The 26,414-nt window shown below is 32.9% G+C and overlaps 1 protein-coding gene across 1 annotated transcript; it reads left to right on the plus strand.

The window, feature by feature from the left end:
* Positions 1-430: 430 nt before the first annotated feature.
* Positions 431-25,872, plus strand: LOC123659061 (organic cation transporter protein-like). Its single transcript, XM_045594331.1, has 6 exons — positions 431-603; positions 6,993-7,215; positions 15,593-15,848; positions 23,341-23,973; positions 24,939-25,117; positions 25,335-25,872. The coding sequence occupies exons 1-6, from the start codon at positions 431-433 to the stop codon at positions 25,548-25,550; spliced, it is 1,680 nt and encodes a 559-aa protein (XP_045450287.1). The 3' UTR covers positions 25,551-25,872.
* Positions 25,873-26,414: the final 542 nt, after the last annotated feature.

Below are 26,414 nucleotides of genomic sequence, written 5' to 3' on the forward strand. Positions count from 1 at the left end.
TTTCCTTAGCATAATCTTTAATCTATATCTCTTGTTTACTAATAGTAAAATTGTGAGTCATACAATTATTTTACATAAAGAAAACTCTTTAGTCATATACAGACATTTAAACCGTTTACACCTTATAAAAACACTCGATCTACAATCTATTAATGGTAATAAAAATTTAACGGTCAAAGAAATTGTTCATTGGTGCGATAAGACTGCAACAAAAAAAAAGTATAAACTACAATAAAATGTCATGAATCAAACACTCTCGCGCACTATAACCCCGACGATCGAACAGTTGCGTCGCGTCAAAACGAAATATCACGACACTTTCAATTGAAATAATAGTGATGTGCAAAATACAATACACCAATTAATTGAATTAAGAACCAATTAATTGACTTATAAATCAATTAATGTTTGACGAATAAAAAATTTAAAAATGGATCCGGAAAAGAGTAAAGAAAATGAAGTGACAGTGGACGATATTTTGCAAATTTTAGGACCGTTCGGAATATTCAATGTTTATAATTATATGTTAATATTATTTCCTGTGTTGTTAGCGGGAATGTATTCGTCTGTGTACAACTTTGAAGCTATGGATCTTAGATACAAGTAAGATTCTTAATAATTATTAGTAATTTCGCTTTGATAGATATATTATACTGAAAACAGTTTTACATTACTATTATTGAAGCTACCATTATGATTAAGAAATTATTTTAATCTGTCAAATAAAAATTTAATAAAAATTCAAATAAAAATTACACCTTTAGCATAAAGATATTAAAGTGTCTTTGCCAACCCCGCGGGACATGTATTCTATACGTTTTTTAATAAAAATTCTAATGACATAATTACATTGCAATAAGAATACAAATATGATGACAAAGTTATGAAGACTATACTTATAAAAAAATAAAAATTCGTACCACAACTTGTATTGCAAGTAAAATATTAATATTTATAAAGTAAATTTTAATACCTATATTAAGAGACTGTTTTTCCTGCTGTGGATAACGCTATTTGACGAATGACTGTATCGAATTGATAAAAGCTTTTTTACTATATCAATGAGATATTTCTATTTTCAAATATGTATCAAAAAGTTGTACTTTATTAATTAAAAAAAAACAGCTACCAAGATATATTTTTTTCCAGAAGTGGTGAAAGAGAACCTAAATAAATACATATATATAGATAGATAGAATATATTTTATTGCACATCACTCAGAAAAGATTTACATAAAAAACTTATTTACGCATAGAGATAGTAATGTACAAAGACGGTCTCATTGCTTAGTAGCGATCTCTTCCAGACAACCTTTAGAAATAGGAAAATATGTAAAACTAGGTGCACCAGCGTAATTATCTGCATAATTTGTAAATAAAACTTACAAATATAAAATACATAATATAAACAAAAAAGAAAACATACTTTATAGGAACACATATATACACAAAAACATACATTTATTCAAATAATATTTACATAATATTTATATATATATATGAGGAGGAGGTATATATATATATATATATATATATATATATATATATATATATATATATATATATATATATATATACCTCCGGACTCATATAAATTATATTTAATCAACGTGATACGTGTAATATTTAGAAATTATTTTTTCTTGCGTACGTGATGAAATGCTTGAGATAAATTATAGATAGCTAACGTATTATTATAATTATAGGTTTCTGACATTTTGTATGAAGTTTACGTCAAAATTCTATCTCTGGTAAGCAAATTGCGAGCGTTGAGTATTGAAAATGGCCGTAAGTTCATTATGGAAATTGTAGTCATAGTTTACCGATAAACAATCCATAAAAATAAAAATTAATTACAAAATATTTTATATAAAATATTTATATAATTAACATTAGATATAAGTTGTTTTTGTAATACTAACATTAAGATAGGGACTATGTCTGAAACAAAATAAATAAATAAAAATAAAAAATTAAAAAATATATTGCATGGCGCTAAACTCGACAACAACTACACCAATTCAACTTTATTTTTAAGTTTTCTAATACTTTGTAGGAAGTTCGTATAATATTATGAATTATGAAAATAGCGCAGATAAATAATTGGATAAAATCATAATCAATCAATCATTACAGCCTATACAGTCCACTGCTGGACATAGGCCTCCACAAGTTTACGCCAAAAATAACGTGAACTCATGTGATTTGCCCATAGTCACCACGCTGGGCAGGTGGGTTGGTGACCGCAGTACTGGCTTTGTCGCACCGAAGACGCTGCTGCCCGTCTTCGGCCTGTGTATTTCAAAGCCAGCAGTTGGATGGTTATCCCGCCATCGGTCGGCTTCTTAAGTTCCAAGGTGGTTGTGGAACCTTGTTATCCCTTAGTCGCCTCTTACGACACCCACGGGAAGAGAGGGGGTGGCTAAATTCTTTAGTGCCGTAGCCACACAGCAAAAATCATAAATATATTTAAATTTCGCGCGTTGAATTTTTCATAAGGACAACGTCGCATCAACTACATCAATAAACGCCTCACACTCAACGAATCCGACCAGGCTTCACTCTTGTTCAACACAAGATTAGGTTCTAACACACACACAATACACATGCACTAACGTCTATACAAATATTTGTCATGAGCGGAGATCGAACTCCGCCGCTAATTCTATGACCACTGCAACGCCTCAGGTAATTTAAATATTTGTTATTTATTCTACGTGAACTGAAGAACGAAGGTGAGGAATGCATAATATTTCCTAATGACAATGTATCGCTCGCTTCAGCCTATCAGAATCCAATTCTGGACTTAGCCCCCAACGGCGATCTTACGTAGATCGTCGATGCAGCGAGCCGGAGGGCGATAAAATAAAAAAAATGACGTCAAATAAAAAAATAATGATATCAAAATGACACCGTAGATTAATAAAGTCTAACTATAAAAGTTAACTCGATTTTTCTTCTTGTTTCAAGTTGTAATGTAAATAATTATAATAAATATGAACGAATACGTAGTTTACAATAGTTTCATCACTTCAGCCTATCACAGTCCACTGATGGACATAGGCCTCCACAAGTTCGCGCCAAAAATGGTTTTATGGTCCGCAAACGTTGTTTTGACATATATGTTATTTTCTCCCATGACAACTTAGCGGTATGAAAAATAGATGTTGGCCGATTCTCAGATCTACCCGATATGCACACAAAATTTCATAAAAGTCGGTCCAATCATTTCGAAGGAGTATGATAACTAACATTGTGACACGAGAATTTTATATATAAGATGATCGTTACATAAACAGAGCTCCTTTGCTGTGTTAACAGCGATGGTAGCTCGCTACCGCGCTTGTGATCATCATTACAGCCTATACAGTCCACTGCTGGACATAGGCCTCCACAAGTTTACGCCAAAAATAACGTGAACTCATGTGTTTTGCCCTTAGTCACCACGCTGGGCAGGCGGGTTGGTGACCGCAGTACTTGGCTTTGTCGCACCGAAGACGCTGCTGCCCGTCTTCGGCCTGTGTATTTCAAAGCCAGCAGTTGGATGGTTATCCCGCCATCGGTCGGCTTCTTAAGTTCCAAGGTGGTTGTGGAACCTTGTTATCCCTTAGTCGCCTCTTACGACACCCACGGGAAGAGAGGGGGTGGCTAAATTCTTTAGTGCCGTAGCCACACAGCACCCGTAGCCACACAGCACAAGCACCGCGCTTGTGATGCTCCCGATGTAACCTTTGGATTTAAGTGTTTGTGTGCTTACGATAGTAATACATATTTATAATATTGATATATAGATGTACGAATGTAATTTGTTTGTTAATTTACTTGTTAGTAAATATTTAAATAAACATAAGCCGATGGCTATCGACAAATTATGTATGTCACAAAATCATGGTCTCCCTCCTTTTCAACTAATTTGGATTTATTTTATACCATATTATAGATTATGTCATATAAGTGTATAACAGCTTAACAAATATCATATATTTGTAAAACAATCTAAGAGTATGTTTAAACGTAGTTAAAACAGCTGATATAAGACTTGTTATGTTATAAGCGACCAAATAAACAATTCAACTGAGCCATAAACTATTGCTACCATTTTAAAAATAATAAATAGTTATCTAAAATGTAAAAAAATAAATATTACTTGACGAAGCAATTTTTAGCATGAAGATTTCATTATTTTAATATTTTTATTAATTCAACGACTAGTAAGTACGCTTCGCAACCAACAGTATCTCATTAATAATAATGATGAAAAATATTGTAAAAAGCAAATTAAATATTGAAATTGATAAATACAACGGAGGCAACTTCGTTATTACCTAACCATCTCCCTACATTTTTTATTTGTACCACTACTACTACCTTATAACTTTTTACTGGGCGTACCGATTTTGATAACTCTTTTTTGAATCGAAAGCTGGTGAGTGGTTTTTATCATGTGACCCTAATTTTTTTGTAATTTTAACTTTATTATAACCATAGATAATAAACCGAATAATCTATATATTAACACGTGAAGCAAAAACTTTGTACCTCTTTTTACGATAGTTGCGCAGACGGAGGAATATTAAATTTCGCACACCTATAGTTTATATAAGGAAGGAGGGCAGATGCTATTATTATTTTTTTAAATTATGCAAAAACATATATTAAATCAATAAAAAAAACATTACTCAGACTACCATCAAAACATTACTTACTACCATGTCAACACACGCTTATATACTATTTTGTTTAATGTTCGAACTTGTAATTTAAATTAATTATGGTCGAAATTCGACCACTAGGCGACAGTAGTTATAATAATTGTTACCTCTAAAGTACCTCTAAGTTACCTCTAATAATTCGTATTTGCTTAAGTATTTTTTCGTCTACCTTTTTTTTTATAGAAGAGGGGGCAAACGGACAGTTGGCTCACCTACCTATGTTGTATTACTTGTCGATGAAAATTGAAGTCGGTTTCTTTTCGTTTGCGAGCGAACGTAATTATTACAATTAATATTTTGAATATAACACTTTACAGTTACATATAATGAGACATTAGGTACAAAAAAGTTGTTTACTTACCCTTAACAAATTCAACTTAACCTTTACTGCACTGCAATAAATTACAATTTAATTGCTCTCAGCAGTTGAATTTTTTTTTCCTTGTGAATATACTTGTAGTAAATAATAATGCTTGTAAAAGACTTGGACAATTTCTATAATGTATGTAGTATGTTGAATGATTATATGGTGTATGTTATTACAAGATTGGTTCGCGTAACAGTCCTAGTAATTGACTCATTCGCTGTTTTGTTCCCGCTCATGACATGCTCGTAATTGTGTGGGTTTTATGTTTGCCTAAATCCTAATGGTAGTCGTTGAGTGTCACATTTATTTATTTTCTAATATTTATCATATAAAGTTGCATTTAAAGTCTCCGAATATGCTTCCATATGAATATACAAACAATTATCAATGAAATTATGAAACCTTTGTAACCTTAGTCACACGATCGTTTCCCGTTGCGTTTCTTATAATAGCGTAACGTTTTTAAGCCTCCACATTCTTCAAAAAAATATTCAATAAAATCAGTGACTTTATAATCAGAACATCTGTGCGTAAAAGAACTTAAACTGTAATCATATCCTCGATTACAGGAATTCTAATAAAAGAAAGGATCGAGCAAATGAACCGGTGTGCTTATATAATTATCGTAGACGGTAACTTATTACGAGAATAACCGCATTCCCTTTTTACGCTATACGAGTTATTAATAGCGAATATAGCCTGCTGTAATGTCATTAAGAAGGGGTCTTAAACCTTTTTTAAACGTAAACATAACAGAGTTTGTTATTAAAAACTAACTGACACAGCGAACTTCGTATCCTCATATTTTTTTTTGTTGATACATTGTTTTTTTTTTTTATTTACTTTTTAGCGAACCTTGTCGTGACAATGACGAACACAAACAAGAATTATTCGATTTGTTTTCGTTGCTCAGAAGTTGTGTCCATATATAGAGTTCGACAAGCACATTTTTATTTTTACGTATAGCATAAAGTGAAAATATTGTAACTAAATATTTAATGCCCGGCCCATTATGTCGACTGGCCCATTTTCGCAATTTATATTTTTTGCAATAGTACCGAAATATCGGTAACACGGAATTACTGACAATACACAATACTAAATATCCCATTTTACATATAAACCTTAGTGAGAGTCATATAAATACTTATTTATACCCGTTGCTTTACAACCGAAGGTTTACAACCTCTGAAGTAAATGTACGAACTACAGTCTTTATTTTTTACCTTTTTTCTCTGTTTAAACCAGTTAATAATAACAAGTGTAGCATCAATGTCCAAGCTTAAGAGTGCGTTAACAGTGTTTATATATAGAAAAGATAAAAAAACTAATGGAATGCCGCTGTTTCATAAATAGTTAATAGCGCCAGGTGATCCTTGCGCGTCTAACGCAGTGTATGCGTAAATAAAAATGAACAATTTACAAACTAAGGAGATACTCGTGACTATGTCCGCTTAACACGAAGTGTGATAAAAATCATTATTTTTGATAATTTTATAAAACATTACATTAAATGAGGATAGTGTAATATTAGCGTGAACTCATGTGTTTTGCCCATAGTCACACATGAGTTCACGCTATTTTTGACGTAAACTTATGCAGGCCTATGTCCAGCAGTCGACTGTTTAGGCTGTAATGATGGTGATGATGATGAGTGTAATATTCTTTTAACGCTAGGAAGTTAGTGTGTAAAAAAAGGAATAACACTTAAGACTTATTTTTAATCTATCGGTTAGCGGTTGATAATTAATACACTCATAACAGCAACCCTTTATCATTGTTATGTATTTCATTACTTAGACATTTATTTGGTGCATCACTCAAACTGTATAGGTACGAGTTTTAACAAACTTTAATATCTATAAATGTAATAAGCTTAGCTGATCTTTGTTCGTTTTTTAAATTTTCCACAGATGCTCAACGCCAGAATGTGAAGACCCAAATGTCAATTTCACGATACCATACTTAGAAGACGGAACGCCTTCCAAATGTCTTCGGTACGCGCTCTTCAACGTCACCGACTTCACAAACTCGTCTCTCAGCAACGACACGTGTCTGCCGCAGTATTTCGACACATCGAGCGAGATCGAATGCGACACGTACGTGTATTTTGAGGAACATTCTATTGTGAAAGAGGTAATTCTATGATATTATTGAAATTACACAATACCAAATATAGTGATGAACAAATTCTGTTAGGGACAAAAGGCAGAAATTTTTCAATTTTCAATACAAATATTTACTTCTGTTATGTGGTACTTATAATTAGTCTCCTGTAGATCTTGTTAGAGGTTCCTCGGGAAACGCGTAATTTTTTTGTTAGGATTTACCATAGTCTTATCTTCTAACTTGCACTAGAGTCACATAGCGCAATAATCATAATCACATTTTTCATATGTACAAAAGGCTTTTGCCCTGCTATGGAACATTTACAGATGATTTTAGTCCAGTTTAGCTTATATAATTTTTACTAAATTCTTAATTCAACAGAAGATTAATAAACCTACTTAAAACATATCAAAAAGAAATCAGAACATGCTCCAAAAGATATTTGGAATCGTAATTTTAAAATAATATACTATTATGAATAGAAATTTACCACGGATTTGAAATGCAAATTACACTAAGCTTATGAAACCCGCTCCAATGAGTTTTATGTCTAGATATTGTATGGAATGTAATGTTGGCTAGTTATCAGGTTTAACAATACTTCAAATTCAAAGCTTAGGACTGGAAGTGAAGATAATTCACAAAAAAAAAATACGAATTGAATGTTTATCAAAAATATATTTCTGTAAATTAAAAAATAATCTACTCGTCAGAAAAAAATATATAACATTGGTGATTTTGACGTTTTTTACTAAATATTACAAACAAGTATAGTTAACCGGCAATAAAAAACATAGTACATGGTAAAAGACAAAATATCTTGTGTATCTCTATAGATAGCACACGTACAAAATATTACTTTAAATTATGAAATTATGTATAATATATATTACACATAATTTCGATAATACGAACAATAAACTAACCCAAATCCTCAAACAAGTGGAAATATTCAGACTCTGCAAAATATTGTATGATGGGAACTATAAGCGAGACTAATAGTTGTAAATTTATCCATCCACTACAAATACATCAAACAATCTAATCCCTAAGCACTACAGTGTTCCATTGGCAATTGGAATAAAGATAATTTTCAACAATCCTCTCTAACCTCTAAAATCAACAATACACTTTTTGGCATTTGATAATTTGGTACACTTGAGTGATACGATAAATAAAAATAATTTTTTTTGTTCAAAAATTTCTCGTGAACAACACATTCATAGAAATATCGAGCTCCGCAAAATAAAAATAAAAACATGGTAAATATTCCGTTTTAAATAATTTTAGTAATGAAAATAACCGTTTTAATTTAAAATATTATAAACAATTAGCGGGACTCCGCGGTTTCACCCGCGTTGATTTGAGGAAAAAAATAGCCTGAAATTGAACAAAAAAATTTAACGTCCGTCAATCATGTTGACGTAATTTCGAAATTAAAGCCGTCATATATAATTATTATAATTAATTAATTTACAAAAACAAAAGCAATACTTTTTTTCGGTTGTGAGTGCCGGTAGAGCAAGCAATTATCTATAAAATGATGGATAATTTATGTGGATTAATTGTGATGTTTTTTCTTAAAAGGGAAGCAAACATATTAACCTCAGCGTATTAATATATATGATGGACAAAATTCATTAATTAATTCATTTGGATTAAGTGCAAAAATAGTGTACAAAATCTTAAGCTGCAATCTCATAGGGTTGAGAACTTTGTTGAGCGCCATCTATTGACATTAAACGTAAAGCTCTCTCATAACACAACGCCATCTATGGTAACAATATTATACTTCACTTGTCAATATCAACCGTCTTAAAAAAAGAATGAAGTAGTTTTCCAACGATTTCCGTTTCATTCAATTTTTTTTTCAGGAAAATAAATCTTAAATATCGTAAATATGTATATACCTTGTTTGAAATATTATTGCTAATTTACGAAGTGAAAAACGTTAGTTAGTATAAATAGTTTATGAAAATTTGTACAAACCTTAAATATAATAGAATTAAAATAAGTACTAATTTAGTAATTTTTCATCATGCTTTAAATTGTTTTGCCGATTAACATTAGTTATTACTTCAGTTACATTGCGTATTAAAAGAAACGGACAACAGATCTATCTGTTTAAAAATAACAACAATACATGAAAATAATTAGTGTTGGCAAGTTTCACATAGTAATTTTTTTAATTTGTATTATTTTTTTTTATTTTTTTTTTTTCTATATGCATTACTTCTTAATGATTTAAATTATATTTATGCATACAACAAGGGCATCTACCAAAAACAATTTACGTCACTTGAACTATTCTATAGAGCCAATGTGTTATTACATATAAGTAAAATGAGGGAAAATCGTATTTTATAGACAACGTCTCATAAACCATAAGATAATTCTTATTAAGTTGAAACGACCTTAACGCTTTTACAGGTTTAATCCATTTTTTTAAGTAAAAAGTTATGAGGTACACTTAAAAAATACAGTCGAATTGATAACTTCACACTTTTTTAAAGTCGGTTAAAAGCGAAAGCTATTGTTTCTTCAATCAATTTTTAAATAAATTTTACCAGCCCAAAGCTGATTTATTTTTATTATTAAATTATTTGAATACAGAAAAATTTATACGAATCTAAACGGTTCCAAAAACACGCAAGTCAAATTAAGTAACTTTACTGAGATCTGAAAATGTAACTCATTTGCGTTAATAATACTCATTTAATACTTGTACAAGGTGAGGAAATTGTGCCAAGAACGATGAATATTTAAAAATCAATCGTTAATATTAAATAATATCGAAAAAATGAATATTGCTAATTAATTATCAAACCATTATCGAAAAATGCACTAAGAAAATTTATAATTTATTTGCATTTGTGATAATTATCTAATTCCATAAAAAATATGACTAAAAATACATCACATACAACGAAATCATAGCAAAAATAATCTACCTAATCGCAACCTTATGGGCTTAAATTTAGTTGAACTGTAACGCACCTAACTGGAGAGGAAATGACCGGACAATGCGATTAAAAATCTATAAGTTCATACCCGGATCATCGACCGATTAGTTGCACTCCAAACCACTTCAACAACACTAATATGTCGTCTCTTAGTAAAAAATACAAACGTTTATCACAAAACTTCTACGAGAATTTACTTAATAAGTATTCTTTCTCTTGGAGCATTTAAGAGAAACAATATTTAAACATTATTAAGCTTTTACTTAAACAAAACTTTTAGAAATATTTCAGAAAATTTTGAATGAAAACGTTTATTAATATATGTTTGTAAAATGATGCTTTTTCGCCTCATAGAATTATTGAGTCGAAGATTTGTTAATTAAAAACCTTTGATGGGGTAGCTGACAGCTTACGCTTCACTTCAGCCTGTAATACTCCACCTCTGGGCATAACCCTCTTTCTCCGTTTAGGAGAAGGATACAGCTGACATAACGCTTACAATATTATACTTAATAATATATAACTATACGAAATTCATTCATTTGGATTCAAACGATTGGACGTAACATTGGCGAAATCACGAATTAATACGAATGAAGATAATTGTGTTTGCTCGCAAATGAAAAAAAAACCGTCTTCAATTACATCGACGAATAATACAACGTATATCGACGAAAAAATAGTCAAGTAACTGCGCGTTATCAAAGATTACTCAAAAAGTAGTTATCAGATCTCAATAAAATTTGTATGTGACCACATGACAAACATCAGCTATCGATTTAATCAAAAATTATCAAAATCGGTACACCCAGTTAAAAGTTATTGTGCATTTTCAAGAGTTTCCCTCGATTTCTCTGGGATCCCATCATCAGATCCTGGTTTCCTTATCATGATACCAAACTAGGGATATCTTCTTTCCAATAAAAAAAGAATTATCAAAATCGGTACATCCAGTAGCAAGTTATGCGGTATATACAACGTAGGTTGACGAAAAAAGCGTCAAGTAAAAACGCATTATTAGATACAACTCGAAAAGTAGTTGTTAGATCTCAAATAAATTTAAATGGGATCAAATGACACACACCACCTTTCGATCAAAGTTCTGAAGTAACATACATTAAAAAAAATCACTCGAATTGAGAACCTCCTCCTTTTTTGGAAGTCGGTTAAAAATACGAAGTAGTTTCTCGGTGCGGTCGAGATTACAATCTTAATTAAATTTGAAGACCGAAGAAAATATGTGTTTTATGGTCAACCGTTAACCTAGGATAAGACAAATCAAAGTATATCACAACTGTATGAAACTAATAATAACAATAAACTAGTAACATCTTGCATTTACATAGTTTAAACAAAATAATTTCATACTTAAACAGCAAAAAGTAATAAATAAAAATCATATACAACCGGAAATTAACAAATATTTACCGCATAAATCACGTACATGTAAAGTGTTGCCAAAGTAACAATTTCCTAAATGAATAATGGTTTTGGTTTTAATGATTGAAATTACCAAAAATATTTTGGTTGTTTAAAAATACCAGTACAAAATAAAACCCAGTAAAAATAATTCTAGTACATTAAAAGCTTTTTTGTTTACCGACGGCAACGGGTTCGATCCCCGCTCGGAGTGGATATTTGTGTTTATACAAATAATTATTTCCGGTCTGGTTGTTAGTCCTTGTGTGTCTCCCCACCGTGCCTCGGAGAGCACGTTGAGCTATTGTTATCATGTACACCTGATCGCGATCGTTACTATCGTGATATCGTTGGATATTGCAGGCTGAAGCGTATTAAAATCAAATAATTGTGTTTGCAGGCAAACGAAAAAAAAAAAACGACTTCAATTATATCGACAAGTAATAACAACGTAGATGACGAAAAATCAGTCAAGTAAATACGCATTATCAAAGATTACTCTAAAACTTGTAATCAGATCTCAATGAAATTTAAATGTAATACATGATAAACATGAGCTTTCGATTAAATTCAAAATTATCAAAATCGGTATACTCAGTAAAAAGTTATGCGGATTTTCGAGTTTCCCTCGATTTGTCTGCGATCCCATTATCAGATCCTGGTTTCCTTATCATGGTACCACACCAGGGATATCTCCTTTCCGAAAAAAAAGAATTATCAAAATCAGTTCATAAACGACGAAGTTATCCCGGAACATACATAAAAAAATTATATATATATATATATATATATATATATATATATATATATATATATATATATATATATATATATATGGTGGAATTGAGTAACCTCCTCCTTTTTTGAAGTCGGCTAAAAACAGATACAAAAAGGCAATATCACTAACACTGCTATCTCTACCAAGCGACTTTAGGTAGAGAATAGATATAACAAAATTGTTAACAACATTACTAAATTAAGTTTTTATACATCTAACTACATAAATTTTCTTTAAAGAAGAGAATTGCTGAAATTATACATCATTACAGCCTATACAGTCCACTGCTGGACATAAGCCTCCACAAGTTTACGCCAAAAATAACGTGAACTCATGTGTTATGAAATTATACAACTCAATGAAAAATAATATTCTTAAAACTCTCTCACACGCCATATCTTCATATTAGTAGGTTAGGTACACATTAAATTACGAATAATAAGGCAAATACGAAACGAAATTAATATTGAATTATTAAGTGACTCACAAGTTTGTCTAATCGATTCGTTTTGAATTTATGATTGTACTTCTACTCAGTTGTATGAGTTCTTAAGAAATCGTATAATTGATCCAAACTATAAGGTTATACACAGTATTTGTAACGTTTAATTTTAAAAATGTATCAAAATATGTTGTTTTCTAATGTTTACGCGAATTTCACTAATTATAATGAAACAACTTCTTTCGGATTTTATCGCGGTTTATTAGATTCTTTACATGGCCGACGTTTCGGGTACTTTACAGCAACAATGGTCACGGGAGGCCTGCTTCCAGTCCGCACTGGTTCACATTTTTTTTAATAATTAGATAGGCTTGCGTTTCACCACTATTTCACCTCATGTTAAGTGAGAATGTGGTCTAGGATGGAGCACGCTTACCTAGAAGTAGCCTATTCACTCGCGACTTAAATATTCCCAGATTGTAGCTAGGAAACAGACGCTTATTTTTCGCTATTCTTTAGCCGTACGCATCAAGAATGTTCTAGCGAATTTTATTTTTGTTTACGCGAATTCCACTCATTATAATGAAACAATTTTTGGATTGTAGTCAATAATATCTCTTTCACTGTTCCCAATTCTTTAATTTAGAAATTTATTTCCATATTTTTTTATTTAAGGTAAAACAGTTTTTTTGCATGAAATAAAGCTTTTTGTTCTATATTTTGATGAAAGTATACATTATTATGTAGTTATTATAATTAGTTTATTTGAATTTTTATTCATTTATTTGTAACATAATACTTCTTATGGGAAAGCAATCATAAGTAAAAGATAAAGAAAAACAATAAAAATAATGAAAAAAAAAATATGTCTTCAAAATATTATTCTTTTAGCCTACTTTTTGCAATTATAAAAAACATAACGACTCCCCACATTGACAGTAATTTAGTAGGTAATTTTTATACACATGTTTTTCATTAAACATGACAAAGTGCCTTGTTATTATCGTGTTTTTCATTATTATTGTTGTTTAAAAAATTGCATGACGAATGTACTGTATTTAAAACTATTATCGCGCTTAATACCGTTACGAAGTACGCTTGAACTGATTTGTAGATGTATGTGTTCAAATTATAAAATAAATTTCAGTGTACACTAACTGACAACCGTGGTGACTCTGGCTTAGTGATACGTTTAGACTCCTAAAGAGAGACGGTCGTGGATACTATTCCTGTTCGTATTCCTACAAATATCGTTTCCGGTCTGGGTGTCTGGGTGTATCTCCACCTTGTGCTTTAGAGAGTATGTCAAACTCTCAGTCCCAATTGTAATCATATAGACATCTATAGCGATCGTTACTTACACCAAAAATGCCGTGAACTCGTGTGTTTTGCCCATAGTTACCACGCTGGACAAGCGGGTTGGTGACCGCAGGGCTGGCTTTGAAGACGTTGCTGCCCGTCTTCGTCCTGTGTATTTCAAAGCCAGAAGGTGGATAGTTATCCCGCCATCAGTCGGCTTTATAAATTTCAAGGTGGTAGTGGAACTGTGTTATCCCTTAGTCGCCTCTTACGACACCTAGGGGTAGAGAGGGGTTGGCTATATTCTTTACTGCCGTAGCCACACAACATTATTCTGATTACTAACGACAAAAATGGCTGCTACGTAGAATCGACGATGCGCTTCTGACGGTTTTGGTATTGCAGGCTTACAAGTACATTATAATACGGTAACCGATTACCATCAAACATACCGAATGCTTTGTCACCCTATTGGAGTAAAAAAAATAATGAATCTTGAATCGTCGAATCAAGTTTATACAGAGGGCATAATAGGAATTCCGCTATGATTCGAAGGACGAAATGTCAATATAATTTCACGGTATCTATTGTGTAGCAATGTTGGTGAACAAATCGAGCGTCCATGTCTAAACACTTAGATACGTTCATTGACAATTTTCATGTATTAAAAAATTTAAAATAACAATGTATAAAAACTATAATAAATTGTTGATTGAAATTATTTCAAATTGTCGTAAAAAAAAACATGTTACCATGTTACTACAAAGTAGATAATTTTGTACGAAATTACTTTGATTACTTGATTTGCACAAAACGTACCTACGATTGTCATTTCAGATAAAACATGAATTGTCCGTCATTTTGACATTTAATTGCATTCGTTGATTACCTACTTGATGTGTAAAATCGCTAATAATATTGTTATGACAGATTAAAGACAAAGTTGAAGCTTAATTCATTCATTAAGTATATTTTTTTATTTATTTATTATAATAATAATTTACTTATAACTACACTTATTATTATTTTGCATTTTATTATACAAATTAATCGGCAAACAAGCGTACGGCTATCCTGGTGGTTAGCGATTACCGTAGCACATAGAAGATTAAAATAATTGCAATAACTAATAATTTTATTTTGAGGATACAGCAGAAAATATCTTGCTTAAAATTTGGAACAGCCTGATTTTTTGAACTTGAATTTCGAACACCTCAAATTTAAATAAGATCACTGCTAAATAGCACTCCTCTCAAATGGTTTTATGTTCCTATAATGAGTAAAGTAGTCGTAGTTCCTAAAATGGTCAGGGATAAGATCATCAACACGCTGGCAATACTCCTAGTGCTACTGAAGTCCATAAGCTACGATATCCACTTACCATCAGGTGAACCATACGCTTGTTTGCCACCCTTGTAATAAAAAAACTGCACTGAATTAAAACATGAAACTTTTTTCGCTTAGGTTTATTAGTTCCAAATAAAAATCCATGTTTGTTTTCAGTTTAATCTCGGCTGTCAAGACTGGAAGCGTTCCCTAGTGGGTACAGTCCACAACGCCGGCTTTTTCGTGTCAATCCCTTTGACCGGCTTGATCTCAGACAAGTTCGGGCGTCGGCTCGCGCTCGTATTCGCGAGCGTAGCCAATGGCGTGTTCGGAGTCATTCGGGCGTTTTCGTTGAATTACGAAATGTTCATCGTATTGGAGTTTCTGGAACCGGCGCTTGGTGGTGGAGTGTACACGGCGTGTTTTGTTCTTGGTGAGTTTTTTATTAAAGCATTCTATTATATATAGAATAAGGACTTTGCAGTTTTCCCAGCAGTGGGATGTTACTGGCTGAATCAATTAAGTTTTTTTTTTTTTGATTGAAGCATATTTATTCTAAACCATATTATCACAACAAAGCTCAAAAAAAGTGAACAAAAGAAATGCGATATTGTGTATTGATGTTGGACCCAGGAATAAATATAAGTATTACTCAAAATTTAGAGCAGCCCCAATGGGAACCTTGACTTAAAAGAAGATCACGGCTACATAAAACAACACTCAAGTTGTGTTCCTGTGGTCAGTTGGTGGATAAACTGTACTTACACAAATACAAAAATTGTAACGGCTTAAATAGATTACACCGATAAACAATAAAATGAGAACATCGATACTGTATCTATCTATCGCTGCTACTGTATCGTGTCCAGTACCCAAAGGCTATCTGGAAGAAATCGTTATTTAGCGATAATATCGCCTTTGTACATCTTGTATTGTATCTTTTTTTATATGTGTCTGTATTTTGGTTTAAATTGAGAATAAATAAATAATGCGCAAGCAGTCAAAAAATGAAAATTAAATACACTTTATTTGGGATAACTCAAAGATTGTGAGATCTCGATCAAACTTAAATGGGATCACACGACACACGACGACTCGACGCACCAGCTTTCTATTACGAAACGACTGCAGAAAAACTTCTGCACAATAGGCCTGCTCTGTGCCTTAGATATACGAAACGTAACCGGCTATGAAAGAAAGAGAGAAATAAAGGTGTGCTCGCACCTCTCTCTCTTGCTCCGTTCGCCTCGCCCAATCACACTTTTCGTAATGCTCTCGTCACGCTTTCACCTGCTAACTCACGAAGTCAAGCATGCGTAAAGAAGTTTTACTTCAAAAAAGAACCATCAAGACCAGTACCTACCTACACCCAGTAAAAAGTTCGCAGGTAACACGCATAAATATACAGGCGAATTTAGAGCCTCCTACCCTTTTTGAACTCGATTAAAGAGGCCAATGCGCATCGGCGCTATAAAAAATAACGTTTTCAGATAACATTTAATCGTAGAAAACAAGTCCCGGACCTCTAACAAAACTTTTACTTAAGCGGCCTTTTACAAGTCAACCGGTTGTTATCACACAAAGGACAATCCGGAACAAACAGAAATGTTTATAGCACGTTAGTTCTGGTATAAATATTTCCTTGATAGAAACGCGTGCATTGATTGAAAACAATCGTAACTGTACCGCATTACTTTTTTTTAATGTAATAAATTGATATAGTAAACAGGCTACATTGTTTTAAAATATAACTAGATTGTGATAGACGCCGCGTTGGCGCAACGGTCACAGCCATGGATTGTACCTGTTGCGCTAGCGGTTGCGGGTTCGATCCCCGCACGTGACAAACATTTGTATTGGCCATACAGGTGTTTGCCGTGGTCTGAGCGTTTGTGCAGTCCTTGTGGGTCTCCCCACCGTGCCTCGGAGAGCACGTTAAACCGTCGGTCCCGGTTGTTATCATGTACACCTGATAGCGATCGTTACTCATAGTAGGGAATGTATCCGCCAACCCGCATTGGAGCAGCGTGGTGGATTAAGCTCTGATCCTTCTCCTACATGGGGAAAGAGGCCTATGCCCAGTAGTGGGATATTACAGGCTGAAGCGTAGATTGTGAAACAAGCGTACAGCTCACCTGATGGTAAGCGATTACCGTTGCTTATAGACGTCTGCAACACTAGAAGCGTCGCAAGAGCGTTACCGACCCTATCACCAATTCCCCCGGGAGCTTTGGTTACCCTTATCAACAACAGGAACACAAAACTGCTTGAAAACAGTATTATGTAACTGTGATCTTCTGTAAAGTCGAGGTACTACCCCAATCGGGCTGCTCCATTTTTTGGGCAGGAAATTTCCTGCTGTGCCCTACCTCAGTTAAGACAAACAATGCCACAGAATTAACGTATTCTACCATACAAAGTATTAAGCTTTGTAACTTGAAATTAAAACGAACAAATACAAAATACGAGATAAAGTTACAATTGCAGTAAAATGTTTCAAGAAAACATGGTTCCAGGAACGATAGCTCATGCTGTTGGTCATAAAAGTATATCAGGCGGTCGCTCGGGACTCAAGCTATTTTATACTGCTATGGTAATGCTCTATTGTTAGCACTATCATCGCTTTATTAACGCCCGCTATCATTAATTACATCGAACAAACGATGTATGTAGTGGTCTAGTTGTTTAAAAGAAGGTGTTACTTTGTTAAAACTATGTGGTTATTGCTAGAGATATTATGGGTATGAAACTTCAGATCTGAATATGTGTAAAACCAGTAAATATTATTACTAACTTTGTTCTGCCATATCCATCCATTCATCAGCCCTCAAGAGTCCAATGTCATTTTTTCTTTATATACTTTTTTCTTTTTTTTTCTTTGGCTGGATGATATTGAAGAAAACCGGAATGTTTGACGCGAACTTGGGGAGGTCTTTGTCTAGCAGTAGTAGTAGGCTATATAGGTTGAAGTGAAGTGAAACTTTTTTTCTTAAATATATCGTTTTTCCATGTAATAAAAAACAAAAAAAGGATAACTTAAAAAATCAGAAATTAAAAATTTCCTCTATTTTTGTAGTCATCCAAAACTATTTAGAACTTTCATTTACGTACGTTATTACGTAGTACGTTAGTACGTACGGGTAATGAATAACGTAAATGAAGGTTCGATACGGACGTAACGTACGTTAGTACGTATTACATTTATGTACGTTTCGAAATGTAAATTCTTCTAAGAAAAACCGACAAGAAACTCAAAATTTTATCTTTAAGAAAAGAATTGTTTCCTACGTTTAGTCATACGGACAGACGGAAGATATTTCTCCGTGACTATCTACGTTAAACTCTTATTGTCACTTATATAATCACCATATTTATCACCATCGAAGCAGGCTTCTGACTTCATTCTTATGTGATTGAGATTCCAAGAATACGTACGAAAACGTTTCGATGTCCTCTTCTTAATGCGGACCGCAAAGGACTGGAATGCCCTTCCGTCCGTATTTCCAACGATATCCTATAATCCGGGTATTTTCAGAGGAAGAATGAATAGGCATTGTCCAGCCAAGCGCGCGCCATCTTAAATTGCATCTACACTACCTACTATCAAGTAATATATATGACGTTATAGTTTTATATATTTGTATGTGTAGTAAATGGGTATAAATATATTTCTATAGTATTCAAAAAACTTATATAGATATTTTCATATGAGAATTTCTTGTATATGATCATATGCGCTTGAGTGACAAAAAAGCTAAGACATAGCTAATTCCGTTAACTTATGACCGTTATCGTTACTAAATCAAGGCGTAAATAATTATGTTTCAAGTAGTTTTATTTGACTTGATTTTGACTGTTTAGCTCCCATGCACTCTAGCGTGATGTTTTAAAGCCTATCTCGAAAAAAATGTTTGCTGAGACTAGAACACCGGTTCTTTGTCGTTGACATAGATAACGGTGTGACATGACAACCACACAAGTTTCTAGTTTTAGGGTTTATAATAAAAATAAAATATATTAATAGAAAAGAAATTAAATTAATGCATTCTTTGTTTGAATGCCCTATTGCTTTCTCGTTTGATAAATTCTTTTCAATAATACAAAGACTATTCTACAAGAAAGTTACTTCACTATTTCCCTGAGATTTGGAACAGACAAGCGACTTCAAGATAGTAAGCAAAAAAATACAATACAATAGATGCTAAAACGACAAATTCAACTACAACAATGTATGTCATAAAATATACAAAGCACAAAGAATTACAAGCATGATTTAATCACAATAGTAATACATAGCACCCAAAACATTTCCTCGTACAATTTCCTACGAGCCCGCTCGCTTTACTTCAAGAGGAAGTCACTGAGGTCAACGCTTTATGACTGGACGACAACTAAGTGTTATAATTGTATGATACATTCTGGCTAGACGTTTTTGAGTAGAATCGTTTAATTTAATCTGGAAAATTGCAACTTACCAATATAACAAGAAAAGCTTACTAATGGAAAATAATATTAGTTGTATATTTTACGGGCTTAGAATTTGGTTGTTTAGTATTACTGAATTTTTGCGTTATAGTAATGTAACTCATCCGCCAACCCGCATAAGAGCAGTGTGGTGGATTAAGCTCTGATCCTTCTCCTACACGGGGAAAGAGCTCTATGCCCAGTGTGCGTAATAATGTAACTCACTCGCTTCAGCCTATCGCAGTCCACTGTTAAATATGGCCTGCCCAAGTTTGCGTCAAATATCAAAAATTGTCATATATATTTTATTATATGTTTGTTTTGTTTATGTTGCATTTTGGTATCTGTCAAGGTAGTCATATTTGTGATGATTTTCAGACAAATGTTATAAAATCTGAGTAATCATTCACCAACCAACAAAAGTAGCCTCTACTGAATTCGCATTCAACCTTTAACATCCCACTGCTGGGCATAGGCCTCTTTCTCCATGTAGGAGAACGATTGCAGCTTAATCCACCACGCTGCTCGACTGTGGGTTCGCAGATGTGTTCCCTACTATGAGTAACGAACGCTATCGAGTATTTATGATTACAACTAGGACCGACGGCCTAACGTGCTCTCCGAGGCTCGGCGGAGAGACCCACAAGGACAGAAATCCAAACTGGAAAGAATTATTTGTTCAAATACAAATATACATCCCGAGCGGGAATCGAACTCGCAAACCGTCGGTGTTTTAGGCGACTACTCCCTCTCTATACCGGATCGGTTGTTGAGCTACTAAATTCACTACATTACTAATACGATAAGCTATGTGTGTATATCGAAATAGTAGTTATCACATTCTCAAAGAAAATCGATAAGAAGTTTCTACAACGGCTTTGTTTAGTACTGTAAGTTAGAAAACCTGAAATAATAAATAAATAATATTACTTCTTTTTCCCGCTATAACTACCTTATTACTTCAATTTATTTATTATATTTATTTTATCAAATATACATATTATTTTTACTATATTTATTTTATTATCATCTTACTAACAATAACTAACACAGATTATAAGTAAATATTGTTACTAACACAGTAATAATACACTATGGATAATAAACGATTATTATTATTATATTATACATAGACTATTACCGTACTACAAATATATATCAGGTGTTAATTTTCAAAAGAACTCATCTCCAATTTATAGCAATTCTACCTATGATAACGCTAAAAAATAATTTGAAAATAGCATTTTTTAATATGGACCAACTTCAATTTATATTTAACGCAGAAACATTATATTCGATATGATTTTAAAGGAATTAGTTCTGATAGTTGACAGATGCCTTTGAAAATTTTTGTCTATAAATTTTAATTTAGTGATGACATGTATACCTCCTGATATACATATTATGTATTTAACACATATTTTTAAAAACCATGAGCGTTGGCTAAATTTCATCAAAATTATTTATTTTTTAAAAATAGAAAACTTTTTTGCGCCTATAGAACTCGTAATATAGAATAAATTAAAAGTAATTCGACATTGACCTTGGATAAAAAAATTAACTCGCTGGCTGTGACATCGTTTCTAAAAATAGAAAAAAATATACGAGAACAATTCAACTTTCTACAGTAAACTCAGTTTGGACAAAAAACAATATAAAAACAGTTTACCTATTATGTGTTTTCTACTTAAATTTTCATGGTCGAGTTCACGAGTCGCCAGTAAAAATAAAAATAGAAATAGTTTTAATACACTTAGTTCTTGGTATTAGCTAAAAATATCTGCTACTTTTACTGATTTTTTTAGTATTATTTTAGGATTGTAACAGAATAAACAAAACAAAAAAAACTGCACATCTTAAAATAAATATAGATACATATTACTTGTTTATGTGTTTATCGTTTCCGTTCCGAAATTTTTAAGCAAATATTTTTTTCGCGTGCAAATAAATTTACCCAGCATACTAAATTGATATTTCTAAATATAAAAGGCCATTTTATAAATCCGCATAAACCGATTAGCCGATCCAATATAGGTGACAAATTCGTTATCGACTAGTTTAAATTGATGAAACGAAGAAAAAAATTAATATATGGAATTTATAAAATATCTTAAATCCTTCTTATTAAAGGGTTAATAAAGAACAAGTAATGCAACGTAGGTAATTGAAATAATAACATAAATAGACATTATTAATATCTGGAAACATCGCAAGGGCTTTGCTCAGGACAGGAAGGGCAGGCGTGGGGTAATAGTGGACACCAGGGGGTTGTTTGATCTACAAAGAAAATAAAATAACCTGTAGGTGAGGGACAGGTATGTGCGTGAATATTTATATATAATTTTATAAATAGAGATAAAAAGAGAAGTAAAAATATAAAAAAAAACCGTCAGCGTCGGACCGCGTCCTAGCTTTACTAGACAATCACAGGACTGACGATTTGTAGTTCTAATGATAAAGCGCCTGTGTGGTATATAATACTTTGTTTTACAAAAGGCATAGGCATTTTGAGCCCGTGGATGTTAATTTTAAATAAAAAAAAATTACGTATCAAATTTAGATTAAATTAAACCATATAGTTTTCTATTTAGCAAAATTATAAAATCGGAAAACTCAGTAAAAATTTATGAGGTAACGCACTTCAAATGAAAACCTCATTATTGTTTTTTTTTTTAAGTCGGTCAATAAAATAACTGGTCTAACTTTTCGAATTCGCTTTAATAAGCAACGTATACAAATATATTAGCCTCCAGCAAAAAACCGATTCAATACCAATGAAATAATATCGACCTCCATTATAGTCACGATGGTAATTTTTAATTACTATAATTCAGGAAAATCGTATTTTAGGATTTTGAGACTCCATTCAACCGTCTCCTTAACGGCTCATCGGTTATTTGTGACTAATTACAGTTTTTGCTCGCTCAATATTTCCGGTGCTTATTGTTTAGCTTTCTTAGTATTTGTCCTTGATTAACTCGATAACGAATAACTTGATCATTGCTAACCAAAAAAAGATGTCACTATTGGTCCTCTTTGTCAAAAAAATAATAATTTAAAGATGACATATTATGTATATATGACTTGGGAGTAAGCTGGTGAATGCGTGACGGGAGCGTTACGAAAAGTATGATGTGAGTGTGCGCACACATTTCCTTTCTCTCTTTCGCTCATAACCTGTTACGTTATCTAAAACACAGTGCAGGCCTATTGTGCAGAAGTTTTACTTTAGTCGTGTGGTCCAAAGAACACTCGTTTTTTTAATGTTCTTTTATTCGTTCAATGAATATCAATAATGTTATTAGTATTATTTTACATCGACACACCTCTCGCACACAACCAGTGCTCGAAAAAATCACAAAAATGAAGTCTTGAAAGTATTGTCTAAAAGATATTGATGCTGCCACACTTTCTTGTTAATGCAATAGCTCTTCTGCTCTTACATTATCTTTTGTTCACAGCGTTGGAGCTGGTGGGACCGAAAGGAAGAGTCTTCGTTAGCTTATTGTTCAACACAATGTTCATCCTGGGTGGAGTTACTGTCACCATCCTTTCATGGTGGCTACAGAGTTGGAGATACTTACTCCTGATCATCTACATTCCAGCCATCCTAGTCTTCTTCTACTTGTGGGCGCTCAGTGAGAGCTTCCGGTGGTTTTTCAGCAAAGGACGCTACGAGGAAGGTCTCAATGTTCTCACTAGAGCCGAGAAGGTCAACAATGTCACTGTGCCAAAAGACCATTACGATCAAGTAGAAAAACATGCGATGAAGCAGAGAGACGCGAGAAAATGTGAGGTCATAGCAACGAACCAGTCTACTTTCAAACAACTCCTCGTATCCACGATGATATGGAAACGACTATTCATCTGTTCCTTCCTATGGACCTCTTCAACTCTCGTATACTATGGTCTTTCTATTAATGCAATAGAATTATCTGGGAACAGCTATTTGAACTACATCGTAGTTATTGTAATTGAAGCGCCAGCGAATGTCTGCAAATTGATTTGCTTGGATAGATTTGGCAGGAAACGTGTTATAGCAGCAGCTTTTATAATGACTGGCATTATACTTATTAATTATGGATTTATTCCAGGTAAACATTTTATTATTGACTTAAACATTCGATAATTTAGTATAGACTAATTCTCACAGTCCGTAATGGTAGAAAAAAAATCAATTTCTTTTTTGATTTGGTCTCCATTTACACATTTATATTCGTATCATACTAATGTTATTAGTAAGAAAGTTTGTTAGGTTGGATGGATGTTTGTAACTACTGACCAGACCGTATTGAATCTTGGTACGGAGATCCAGAATTCACATTACTATATATATTACTTAACACATTACTATTTTTTATTCCGACAATCTCATAGGATTAGAAATTATGTGACTGAAACCGCGCGGCTCAGCTAGTCCCATAAATTTTACAAATACCTTGTTTATGCTAAAATAATCTTATCATGTCAATGAACCATTGAGACATAAATACTAATATGTATATAAATAATGAGTACACTATAATGAACTCTTTTACAGTTTACACATATTAAAGGTTACTAAGACTACACAGCTTATAGCGTTGAGGATAATATCACAATTCAGTTGTTATAAAGTTTCAAATTACGAAATGAAGATCGAGTAAAATTCGTTCCATTTCATTTCAAGACTCGGATCTTAACACAAACCGTTAAATCTAAATAAGAAAATTATTCTAATCCTACGGCTGCTGATTCGCACAAAGAGCTGGATATTAGATGACAATCGCTTTATATAAACTTGTTTCTGTCGTGTCTGAATTAAAGAGATCACGAGGAGCCGACTTTACTTGACTTTTATACTAACTAAATTTTTAGTTTATATCTACAGCTTGAATGTATATATATGAGTGTGTGATTGTTAGGCATATATGCTAGATATTTGTGTCTGTCATTGTATGTTCACATTACAACAAATGTATATCATTCGGTTATAGATTTGTTTCCAATCCATTTGTGTCAAAAAATTTATTCACACATACATGTTTATATATCGTCTCCGTTTTTTTTTTTTGCCTAGGTGGTACGTGGTCAACAGTATTTTACTTGGGTGGTAAATTCTTCATCACGCTAGCGTACAATTCATTGTACATTTTCGCCGCAGAAGTTTTTCCGACTAATTACAGAACCACATTGTTGGCGATTTGTTCCACTATTGGAAGAATTGGTTCTGCGGTTGCTCCTCAAACACCATTATTGGTACGTTTTTTCCTTAAGACAAATCCTATTCAGACACTATTTCACAGAAATGTGACATGGTTTTAGGTATTAATACCAAAATATTTAGCAGAGTTCTTTCAAAATTAGAAATTTTCGTGAAATTTTGTCCATCAAAATTATTAAATCAGAAGAATTAAATCTAATTAAAGTTAAATTTAACATTTGAGTCTTATTCAAAATACTATTTTAATTTCAGTCCCGGTTCTACGAATATCTACCGACGCTTGTTTTTGGTATAATGTCGACGATATCCGGCTTCCTCGTCATGACATTACCGGAGACTAACAATCAGAAACTACCAGATTCTCTCAAAGAGGCACAAGAACAGGACAAAAGGGGAGAAACAGAAGAAATAGGGAACAGAGATGAAGAAGAAAGAGAAGGCAAGAGAGATACAAAGACTAGGCTATGATAAAAAATAGAAATTTTTTTCTAAAGACTGATGAAAAGGACATGTTTGTGCGACATGTTTACTCGTGTTATTCTTGTTTGAACACGTCAGGGATTTGTATGTGGGGATGAGTAATGTAATAAGTGGAGAGAAGTTTTTTATAGTAATTAAGATTATATTGCGAAGTTAAAAATAAGTCAAGTAAAACTATTTGTAGGTACTTTAAAATTTAAATTTAATTTTACTTGTATTTCTTTCTACTGGTTTGTACATTACATGCGAATTGTAATTATTTATATATTTACATGTGCTATGATAAAAATCATATTTAATGTAAAGTAAATAGAAAAGTTTTATTTTTTGATATTTTTTAATTTTAACCCAAATACTTCTTAATTTTAATGTAATACTTATTAGTAATTTATATGTCTTCTTATTGGGTTACTATTAGGTACGCACTTTTTTGATAAAGTACGTAGAAGAGAATATTATCATGAAGCACATGGATTCTACTATCATTATCGTCGCGTTAGCACAAAGGTCACACCACTGTTTGTGGCGGTTGCGCTGGTGGTTGCGAGTTCGATCGCCGCACATAACGAACATTTGTATTGGCCATACAGGTGTTTGCCGTGGTCTGGGTGTTTGTGCAGTCCTTGTGGGTCTCGCCACCGTGCCTCGGAGAGCACATTAAGTCGTCAGTCCCGGTTGTTATCATGTACACCTGATAGCGGTCGTTACTCATAGTAGGGAATACATCCGCAAACCCGCATTGGAGCAGCGTGGTGGGCTAAGCTCTGATCCTTCTCCTACACGGGGAAAGAGGCCTATGCCTAGCTGTGTGATATACTGGCTAAATCGTGATCGTCAATCATTATTAAATAT

The sequence above is a fragment of the Melitaea cinxia genome, chromosome 13 (assembly GCF_905220565.1).
Source record: "Melitaea cinxia chromosome 13, ilMelCinx1.1, whole genome shotgun sequence".
Taxonomy (NCBI): Eukaryota; Metazoa; Arthropoda; class Insecta; order Lepidoptera; family Nymphalidae; genus Melitaea; species Melitaea cinxia.

Bases quoted from the DNA above. Each gene is read 5' to 3' on its own strand.
- LOC123659061 (XM_045594331.1), top strand. From the start codon at position 431: ATGGATCCGGAAAAGAGTAAAGAAAATGAAGTGACAGTGGACGATATT. The intron at 15,849-23,340 runs GTGAGTTTTTTA...TTTTGTTCACAG, and splicing joins CACGGCGTGTTTTGTTCTTG to CGTTGGAGCTGGTGGGACCG. The intron at 25,118-25,334 runs GTACGTTTTTTC...TTTTAATTTCAG, and splicing joins CTCCTCAAACACCATTATTG to TCCCGGTTCTACGAATATCT.